At 37.3% G+C, this 11227-nt stretch overlaps 1 protein-coding gene across 2 annotated transcripts in view; it reads left to right on the top strand.

Annotated features, from left to right (window-relative positions):
- The first annotated feature begins 228 nt into the window (after window positions 1-228).
- LOC141507209 (protein mono-ADP-ribosyltransferase PARP14-like) overlaps window positions 229-11227 on the top strand; it is a 93510-nt gene continuing 82511 nt past the window's right edge. Inside the window, exons 1-3 of one of the 2 annotated variants that reach the window (XM_074214657.1) lie at window positions 229-532; window positions 6239-6369; window positions 8740-8773. In XM_074214657.1, coding sequence (XP_074070758.1) covers window positions 286-532; window positions 6239-6369; window positions 8740-8773 — 412 coding nt within the window. In that variant the 5' untranslated portion in view covers window positions 229-285. Of the gene's footprint in view, window positions 533-600; window positions 1263-6238; window positions 6370-8739; window positions 8774-11227 lie in introns of those variants that run through there. The other variant, XM_074214656.1, reaches the window with a different exon arrangement.

Here is an 11227-nt window from a genome sequence, read left to right as displayed (position 1 = left end):
TGTTTTGATAACTCCATTTGAAAATAATTACTTTCCTCTGTAATGCATATACTTAAAAATATTATTCCGAGAAGGGTATCTAGGTTTTTACAAACTATGCCCGAGACTCATATAAAAAAGTTAACATATCAGCTCAAAGTGAGAGAAGGAGTCACTGGAAACCTGAGTAAAAGAATTTAAAGCGGAGCTCCTCAAGTGGACTGGTTGATCTGCCTTAGCTTAGGGCTGGGTGGCTGCCCATTGCGGGTTGGCGTTTGTTATCAGGGGAGATGCGCTTTCCAGGAAATGAAACCAAAAGAGTTTTCTAAAGTAGTCAGAAGAAGCCTGGAGCCAGGGCTGGAGGAGAACATGGAGGTCCCGGGCTCTTTCCCTCTGGTATTAGAGGGACCCTGGGGGTCCAATCCCCCCAAGAAGTTGTGCAACCATCTGCAGCGCTACTTCCAGAGCCCCAGGAGATCAGGAGGGGCCGAGTGTGTGCTCAGCCTGCAGCCGGGATGCTCAGAGATTCTTATCCTCTTTGAAAGTGAAGAAGGTAGGGGGTGAACTAGGCTGGAGGGAGGAGATCGAGTGGGGGTGGGTGTGGGGGGGAACACTGCCAGTGAGGAAGAGTCAAGGGAACCCTGAGAATGTCAGAGCTGACCCGGACCTGAGAGTTCATCTAGTTTAAGTTGGATTTTACAAAAATGGAAACTAAGACCTGGAAAAGGGAAGAGTCATAATCAACTGAGTCAGGAATAGTCCTTGGGGGGTGTCGGACTCCAAAAGGTGGATTCTTAGTTGTAACTCAGTGATTTCCTTCCTTCTTTCCTACTGTCTTCCTTCCCTCCCTCCTTTCCTTCCTGTCTTTCTCTGATTCTCTTTTTCTGCCTGTCTCTGTCTTTCTTTCTCTGTCTCTTTCTCCCGTCATTAATGAGTTTATTTTCTTCCATCGGTTTCCGAGGGAAAAGAAAGTAGAAAATATGTCCAGAATATAGAAAAGTCAAGTCTGTGTCAATTTCTCTGTTTACAGTCACAAAGGAAAATGAAAGTGGGGAAGTGTGGGTGTGGGGAAGAGTGGGTGGTAGCAGCAGCAGTTGTTCTTGTTAGTTTAGGGAACTTTGCAACTCAGACACTGGGCACGCTAAGGGATGGGCAGATGGGTAGTTCCATCTCATGGGCCAGCAGAAGCCCCTTTCCTTGCAGATGTACCAGCAAATTTCGAAGCACCTGTACAGGTAGAGGAACCACTGTTTACAGTGGAGTCCCTGGCTGGCAGGTATCAGGTAATTCCCTCAGAAAAAGGACCAATTTGGGTGGGGAGTGCTGGGGAAGAGTTGTCTGCTTGAGCTTTACTAATATTTATATGTTGCTGGGAAGTCTCTGTGGTTCTCATTGGCTGACATTGTTTTCAAAAATTTTTTAAAATTCTATATCCTTATCTACTTTAAAAAAAGATTGAACACATGCCCCTAATATATGTAGATTTTCTTATAAATTATATATATGTATTATGGCACTAACAACTTACATAGGAAAGAGAAATTTTAAATGATGGAATGAGGATGAAATGCATTTGATCCTAGTCTCAATAGGGAGTTCTTGGAGTCAGCTGAGTAGGGAATGACACAGACACATCTACACTTTTTTGGGGGTTTTTTGCAAGGCAATGGGATTAAATGTCTTGCTCAAAGTCACACAGCTAAGTAATTATTATGTCTGAAGTGGGATTTGAATTCAGATCCTCCTGACTCCAGGTCAGGTACTCTATCCACTTTGCCATCTAACTGCTCCTACATCTGTACTTTTACAAAGTCATTGTGTCAGCTGTTTGGGAAAAGGACTGGAGTGAGGACAAACTTAAGACAGAGACCTTTTAGGGTAAACTGGTGTCTTAGTCCTGGAAAAGGTGGCTTGAATTAAAGCATCTATTTTGTGAGATGAGAGAAGGGTCTTATGCAAGAGATGTGGTAAAAGTGCAAATGGCAAGATTGGTCAACCAGTTGGATCTATGGGATGAAGAATGAGAAGTCAAGGATGACACTGAGGTTGGAAATCTAGATGACTTGGAAGGATGTTGACAGAAAAAGGAATTTCACAAGTGGGATGTGTTTGAGGAGAAAGATGATATAAAGAAATTTGAGATGTTTATCATAACTCATTTATGCCTATTCATTCTGTGAGACTTGCTCTATTCCACTGAAAAGGAAAAAATGGACTTGGAACTCTTACCCTCCAATAATAGCCAAGACTTAGAGGGTATTTGCCATAGCCACCAAGTATGATCTGGTGCCAGGTTGGGCCTGGAGTCAGCAAGATTTGAGTTCAAATTTATTCTCAGATAGTTACTAATTGTGTGTTCTTGGGTCAGTCATATGATATCTGCCTCAGTTTCCTCATTTATAAAATGGTGATGATAATAGCACCTACTTCCCAAAATTGTGAGAATGAAATAGGATAGTAATTTTAAAGTATTTGGCACAATACCAGAATATAATAAGTCCTTTACAGATGTCAGTTATTATTATCATTATTCTTATGACAGCAGATGAATCTTTAGGGGTTGTTTTATCATTTTCTTTCTGTTGTTGGGGTCATTGTCTTTTTTTTTTACTTTTTTTACTACCATCTATAGCTTCCGAGAGTAAAGAACCCTTGCGGGGTGGGGGTGGGGGGTCCTTTGAGTTCACATGGCTTCAGTGGCCAGGGAAGGGAACTTAATCTAGACTGAGGGTTGCTATTTCACTGAAAGAGTGTAATGCTGCTACAAAAAGTTTAATGATGTTTTTGAGGTCTGAGAATAGCAAAGAATGGGATTCTTCCAGGTGGACATCCATAGTCTTAAGCTGATACTAGGACATTAATTTCCCTCACTACTAAGTTTTTGTAAGTATGAGCCCACTGCCTGACCAGATTTATGAGTAGTTTATGTTTTGATTACTCCTGTGTTTATTGTCTATTGAGTAAACATAATATTTATTCTCACTTTTGCTGTTTCTTTAGTATATGTTTCATTTATGGGAGTCCATGGTATCCAGATCACAAAATAAATCAAAATGGATCGTTATCCTGCATATTAAGGATCATACTGTAGGAAAATTATGATAAACAAATTGTATATTTTTCACAGTTATGGTTAAGAGAAATAAGAGGTTATTTCAAAAGATACAATAAATCATTTAAATTATGTGAAACTGAAAAGCTTCTACTTGGTTAAAATGAATACACCTAGACTAAGAAGGGAAATAGTCAAATGGGACAAAGATTTTTAGAATTTCTAGAATAGTGTTTTTTTTGTATAAACTATCTAGATAACTAACAAATATATAAAACTAAATGAATTGCTCAATAAGAGAAATGGTCAAAGAATATGAACAAATAGTTCTTTTTTAAAAAAAATTACTTTTATTTTTAGTTCTTAATTCTCTTTTAATTGAGAATGGAAGAAAAATGAAAATTGTTACAATCATCATATCAAAAAGAAGAAAAAAATATGCTTCAAACCATATTCTGCATCCATCAACTAGTTCTCTATTTGGAGTTAGTTAGCATGTTTCATCTTGAGTTGGAGTTGGGGTTGACCAAACAGTTCTAAAAAGAATGCAAACTAATAAACATACAAATGAAAATAACATTTTTTATTAAAGAAATTCAAATGAAACCAAACTTGAGATTCTACCTCATCTCCAGAAAACTGACCAAATTAACAAAAAATGAGAATAATTAAGGTTAGTAGGATTGTAGAAAAAATACACTAATCCACTGTTGGTGGAGCTATGAATTAGTGTAATCATTTTTTTGAAGTTATGCATATTTGAAGTTATTCAAATAAAGTGACTAAAATATTCATACTTTTTAAAAAACTCTGGTGTTCTACTACTAAGTGGAAAAGTAATTGATAAAAGGAAAATATTGAAAAATATTTGATAAATACATTAATAAAAAGAAAATATTTATGTTAGTACTTTTTGTGGTAGTAAAGAACTAGAAATAGGTAGATATCAATCAATTGATGAGTGACTAAACAAATTGTACATGAAGGTAATGAAATATTTTGTGCTGTAAGAAATGAATATAATTAAAAAGCTTTTGCACAGATAAAACCAATGTAACCAAGATCAAAAAAAAATGTAGTAAATTGGGAAACAATCTTTACAACTAATGATTCTGACAAAGGACTCATTTCTAAAATATACAGAGAACTGAGTCATATTTTTAAAACAAAAAGCCATTCCCCAATTGACAAATGGTCAAAGGATATGCAAAGGCAATTTACAGATGAGGAGACTAAAGTAATCCATAGGCATATGAAAAAATGCTCTAAATCATTAATTATTAGAGAAATGCAAATTAAAGCTTCCCTGAGGTACCACCTCACACCTCTCAGATTGGCCAGTATGACCAGGAAGGATAATGATCATTGTTGGAAGGGATGTGGGAAATCTGGGACACTATTACACTGTTGGTGGAGCTGTGAACTCATCCAACCCTTCTGGAGAGCTATTTGGAAATATGCCCAAAGGGCAACAAAAATGTACATACCCTTTGACCCAGCAATACCACTCCCGGGTCTATACCCTGAAGAGATGAGGAAAAGGGGTAAAAACATTACTTGTACAAAAATATTTATAGCAGCCCTGTTTGTGGTGGCAAAGAATTGGAAATCCAGTAAATGTCCTTCAATTGGGGAATGGCTTAGCAAACTGTGATATATGTATGTCATGGAACACCATTGTTCTATTAGAAACCAGGAGGGACGGGATTTCAGGGAAACCTGGAGGGATTTGCATGAACTGATGCTGAGTGAGATGAACAGAACCAGAAAAACACTGTACACCCTAACAGCAACATGGGAGTGATGTTTAACCTTGAAGAACTTGCTCATTCCATCAGTGCAACAATTGGGAACAATTTTGGGCTGTCTGCAAAGGAGAGTACGATCTGTATCCAGATAAGGAGATGTAGAGTTTGAACAAAGTACAAGGACTATTCCCTTTAATTTAGGAAAAAAAACCAGATATCTTATAGTCTGATCTTGTTACCTCTGAGACTTCTCTTTAAGGATATGATTTCTCTTTCATCACACCCAATTTGGATCAAGGTACAACATGGAAACAAAGTAAAGACTGACAGAGTGCATTCTGGAGGGGGGGGGGAAGCAAGATTGGGGGAAAAATGCAAAACTCAAATAATATCTTTAATAAAAAATAAATTAAAAAAGAAATGAATATAGAAAAACATGGGAATACAAAGTAGTGATGCAGAATAAAATAAAGAGAGTCAAGAAATATATGACTTCAACAATATAAATTGAAAAGAATAGCTATTTAAAATAACTGTTGCAAAATTACAAAGGACAAGCATGGACTTTAAGAAGCGATCTGAGAAGACATCTTTTTCTACTACTTTTTTTATTTGAGGTTTTGGGGTTTGTGTTTTTTTTTTTTTGTTTGTGAGACAATTGGGCTTCTATGACTTTATTACACACAGTTTCAGTCTGTGCTACCAATTTCAGTGGGTTCATAGCCATGTGTGGTCCATTCTGTTATCAATAGAACTGTCTGCTTTCTTGATTGATTTTTGCATTTCCATTTCCTTAAGGGGAATGTAAATTCTTTGAGGGGAAGGGACTATTTTTGCAGCCCCAGATCCTACTACAATGCCTTGAATATAGTAGGAGCTCAATAAATGTTGCTTCCTTGTCAAGTTATAATTTTATTTTCATGTACATAGGTATATTGTGTCCCTCTAAAAGTCTGTAAGCTTTTTCCCCACTTTGGATTTTTTTCAAGACAATGGGCTTAAGTGACTTGTTCAAAGTCAAATGGCTAAGTATCAAGTGGATGAGGCTGGATTTGGACTGGGGTCCTCCTGACTATAGCGTCAGTGTTCTATCCACTGCACCACCTAGCTGCCCCGCCTTGTATCATTCTTAATAACTTAATAACTTGCCTTGTACTATCTGATAATCAGAATTTGGGACATAATTATTGAGTAAATGAATTATTTTGTGTCTCTTTGGATACTTGACTAAATATATGTGAGTTAGATTTCTGTTAAGAGGTTTTTTTTTTTTTAAGATCATAGATGGGGAAAGATCAGAAGACTAGAACTGCGCCTGTCTTCTCTCCGCCATCTTGGTTGGAAGTCCCTTGACTAAATATATGACACAAAAAAATGTGTAAATCATGGAGCTAAGAGGCTGTCTTCACCTATTTCAAAGATTCCATTCTTACAATCTATTTCGCCTTTTATTTTTCAGTAAGGCAACGAGTTCTGAAGAGAGAGAACCATGAGATAGAATTACTAGGGCAGGAAAAATTGAAATTCACTGTCAGGCTGCCTACAGAAAAAGATGGGAATAAAGTCAGTGAGAAACCAGTCACAACAGAGGTAAGTATGTCATGGATTGGGAAGTGGTAGAAAGGGAGAAGGGTATAACCTGCACAGGTATTCCATGTAGCAGTATTGCCGGGGGATTGGTGTTGCCAATCTAAGATTGAGAGGTCTTGAAAGTGAAAGAATTCATAGATAACCCTGAAACTTTAAAGCTGCTCAGTTTTATTATACAAGCCTCCAAAGTATATAGATTTAAACCTTTTCTCCTCCTGGAGAGTCAGTAAGTAGCTTGAGGACTGGTTAAATAACAAAGGATCAGTCAAGTGCTTGAGGGAAAAAGAAAGTGAAAAGGATGGGGCAGCTAGGCAGTGGATAGAGTAGGGTTCTGGAGTTAGGAGGATCGAGTTCAAGTCTGACCTCAGACCCTTAATAATTACTTAGCTGTGTGACCTTGGGCAAGTCACTTAACTCCATTGCCTTGTAAAACAAACAAACAACAACAACAAAAAAAGAAAGTGAAAAAGAAAATAACCAGGAGACCTGGTTGAGTTGAGTGTGAGGAGGAAAAGAGGTAAAACCATAAGGGTTGTATTCCTCTGGCCACATGATGTAGAGATCCATGGTTCTTCAGGGGGCCAAGGCCAGGAGCACATGGTACTACGGAGGGAGAGAGAGAGAGAGGGAGAGAGACAGAGAGACAGAGAGACAGAGAGACAGAGAGACAGAGAGACAGAGAGAGACAGAGAGAGAGAGAGAGAGAGAGAGAGAGAGAGAGAGAGAAAGAGAGAGAGAGAGAGAGAGAGAGAGAGAGAGAGAGCCAGGAGAGCCAGTTTCTCTTCTGGTATGACCTAAATGCACACTGGGTTGGACCAGTGTGTAGCTTGGGGAGTGCTGTAGCACCTGATTCCAGATATTCTCCAATAGGCAAACTAGGTGCTGGTCTTTCCTGTCCCAAAGTGTGTGACCTCTAGTCTAACACATCATTTTCTATCATACCAGCACAAGCTTTTCCCATCATGGCTGGAAGCTGGAGGAAGGGGAATGGAGCCAAGGCTGCTCCCGTCTTGATGAATTCACATTAAAAAATGGAGTCACTTTGAACAATAGGGAGTTTCCAGATAGACACAGACAATATTTTTTCTTCTACAAAATTTGTTTCCAATCACAACAACTCCCTGTATCAGTAGGACTATGAAGGAAGAAAATGTTTGAAAGGAATATGAAGGTATAATAATAATGCTTGTCCTTCATTTTCAAAGAAGACCATAACATCGGGGAGGTGATACCATGACAAGCACATTAACAGGATTTGAGTGAGGGGCTGCTGTGCTAAGTCACAAGCCTCACTTTCTTCACCAGAGACATCTGGGTCCAGACATCTTACAATCTGACTTATCCTTCAAAACCTAGATTTGGTGCTGTCTTCTACAGGAGGCCTTTCCTGATCCTCTGAATTTTTAGTATTCTATCTGAAATCATAAGATCATAGATTTATAACTGGGAGGTATCTTAGAGACCATTTAGTTCAACCCAGATAAGGAAACTGAGGCACAGTGACCTTCTCAGGGTCCCATGGCTTACTTTTCGATTCAATAAACATTTATTACATGTCTATTATATACCAGACACTGACCTAAACCCAATGAATATAAATAAGAAAAAGACAATCCCTGCCTTCAAGTTGCTTATTATATAATGAGGAAAAAGAACACACAAAAGGATGCTGGAAGGTAGTGGTGGTGGTGGGATGGGGGGGGGAGGTATCAAGGGTTACTAACCAGTGTGAGGACATTGGATTTTGTGGAATTTAAACCAAGAAGACCTAAAGATGAAAAGTGAGGAGCTAGTTGGAAAATTCAGGTTCCAACCTTTATTACAGATAGAGTTTAGTATTCTACCTTCTAGATGTCCAATCAGAAAGAGAAGAGTCAACATGAAATACTTGGGAGTCTACTGCCAAGACAAACATCCCCTAAAAACTATTATTACTTGAGAATAAATTCCTCAATGCTAAATAACATATATAAAACTTATTTCTCCCATAAAAGCAAAATGGGATGGAAAGCATTTTGCTTTCCTTTCTTCCCTGAGTTAAAAACAAAAACAAAAACAAAAACTCTTCCTCAGTCTTTCCTTGTATGGTACAAATGATTCATCATCCTAATCATTCTTCACCAAGTACTCCTTAATTAATCAAACTCTTAAATTGAATACCCAGGACTGGACTTTGTACCCTGGTGGGGGAGGGGTGCAAGGGCATGGAGTTGGTAGGATTATTATCTCCTTTGTATCATGAATTTGTGAGGCTTAAGGAAGTTACAGGATTTGGTTTATTTATTCCAATTATATGTAACCAGACTGGTCCTAAATACATCTTCTTATAGTAGAGGAATTCCTAATATTTGGGTTTTGTTTTGTTTTCAGGAATCCAGGATCAAAGATGAAGTCCAAGAACAAGGTAACATTTAATTATGGATGCATATGATATAGAACAAGTAATCATTTTCTTTCCTCATTAAGGGAGATCACCATCATTATACATGATTTTCTATTGCCACCAGAACTTACTCAGCTTGATCATAGTTAAAACCCATGATTTGTGTCAGAGAGAGGTAGAAAACTTATTTAGGCATGTTGCAGGAAAGTAAGGGGTTAAAGATGGTGAACATGAGGAGTTTAGAACAATAGTTGTCTTTTTGACAAAAATTAAGGAAATTTAGAAGACTGGTTGGTTTGGGGGAAGAGAGAGAGTCAATTCTTTTTTGGGCATGTTGAGTTTAAGAAGTTTTCAGAATATCCAGTCCAAAATGCCCAACAGACAACTGGTGATTAATCCTGAAAGTCAAAAGAGAGACCAGGCAGTCATTTGCATAGACATACTATCTATGTGAACTGACTGCTTTAATATAAACTTTAACAATATTCTTAATATCTGAGTTAGAGAGCCCTTGGATAACATGGTCCTTCTAATATATTTCCTTCCCTATTTGGGTTGCTGTAATGAGAATTCCTAAAACTGGTTGGCAGATTGATCTCGTGTGATGTGACTATTGATGAAATTAATAATAATAATAATAATAATAATAATAATAATAATGTAAAAGGCATGTTGTGGGTTTCCTAGAAAAATATCTAACAGTAAAGGTCATGAATAATGTGGTTTCCATGCAAAAATTTCTGTCAGTGAAAGTCAAAATAATAATAATGATATGGAGTCCCTATCAATAAAGTGATATAAGTAGCATAAACCTAGATTAATGTAAGCCAAAAGTAAACACACTGCCTGGAGCATGACAACACTGACCAGTGCAATGCCTCACATGCCATGGATTCTAGTCAAAACATCCCTGATATGGCACCCAGATGTTGGGGACTTGAGACTAGTGATCAGCAGAGTAAACTCCAAGATATCAGCCTATCTACACTAATATACTTTATAACTCCTCCTCCCTTTGTCAGATTTCCATAATTTCCATGGGGACTTTGGAAAATCTGTGGAAATGTCAATGTGTTGTCTGGCTACCACCCTACACTACCCTGAAATGAGAATTTTATTTTGATTATTAACCTACTTATATAATCAATCTGAAGCTCTCTAGCCTCTTTCTTTAGAATCAGTCTGACCCCTTGTTGTGAGGGAGAGCCTTGACTATCCCACTGAAGGAGGATTTTTGAGAAAGACATCTAGATAACCTCTATGTTACATTCTAGCACAGATTCTATGATCGTGTTTCTTTCATTTAAAAAATTATTGAATGTAATTTTTATCGTAGTATGTTCAGAAATAGATGTTTAATATTTATGCTTTTCTGAATTGGTGGTGAGATTTTTATGCCCTATTACTCCTGACTTCTTATTTTTATTTATTGTACTACTGTTTTTTTCAGTAAGTCAAACTTTAAATCTTTTTTTTAGGTTTTTTTTTCAAGGCAATGGGGTTAAGTGGCTTGCCCAAGGCCACACAGCTAGGTAATTAAGTGTCTGAAGTCGGATTTAAACTCAGGTACTCCTGACTCCAGGGACAGTGCTCTATCCACTTCACCACCTAGCCGCCCCCAAACTTAAAAATCTTAATGCCATTTTTTTTATTCCTTCCTTTTCCTCTTAGTCCCATATTCCATCGGTCATTAAGTCCTCTTGGCTCTTGCATATATACCATCTTTTTTATGTCCACTGCTGACACTGTAGGTGAGGACATAAGTACTTCATACTTATCTTGCTACAAAGACTTTCTATCTCATCTCTCTTTCTCCATTCGTTCCCTCTTTCAATCAATTTTACGCATCAGTGCCAATAAAATTCCTGAAATATTGCTTACATCAAATCATTTCCTCTCCCCCACTCAGGCTATAAGTTCTTTAAAGACAGGAATGATAGACATTCTAGTCCCATAATGCTCTCCACAATACCTTACAATAGATTACTCAATCAATGGAACAACATTTATTAAGTGCCAACTATGCCAGATACTATGCTAACCTCTGGGCATAAATAGGCAAAAGCATAACAATCCTTGTCCTCAAGGAGCTTACCAAGAATGTCATGTATCTGTATGGAAGAATAACAACAAAAAGATTCAATCCTAAAGGACTATTTTCATTGTATGAATTGCTCTCTGGGTTCTTCTAACTTCATTCTCAATTAGTTCATATAAATTCCCCAAGATTTCTCTGAAACCATTTCCTTCAGCATTTATTAAAATGCAAGCATATTCTATTACATTTATATTTACCATAATTTGTTTACCTATTCCCCAATTTATGGGCATTACCTCAGATTCTCATTCTTTGTCACCTCAAAAAGGACTATAAATATTTTTGTTCCTTTTTAATTAGGGTTTGTTTTGCTTAGAACTCAAATCTCTTCCCTAATATGCCTTCCTTCTAACTTTCTATATTTATAATTTGTTCTT

The sequence above is a fragment of the Macrotis lagotis genome, chromosome 1 (genome assembly GCF_037893015.1).
Source record: "Macrotis lagotis isolate mMagLag1 chromosome 1, bilby.v1.9.chrom.fasta, whole genome shotgun sequence".
In the NCBI taxonomy this organism is placed as follows: Eukaryota; Metazoa; Chordata; class Mammalia; order Peramelemorphia; family Peramelidae; genus Macrotis; species Macrotis lagotis.
Note: the sequence above shows the minus strand (reverse complement) of the source record. Positions and strands in the feature narration are given on the sequence as shown.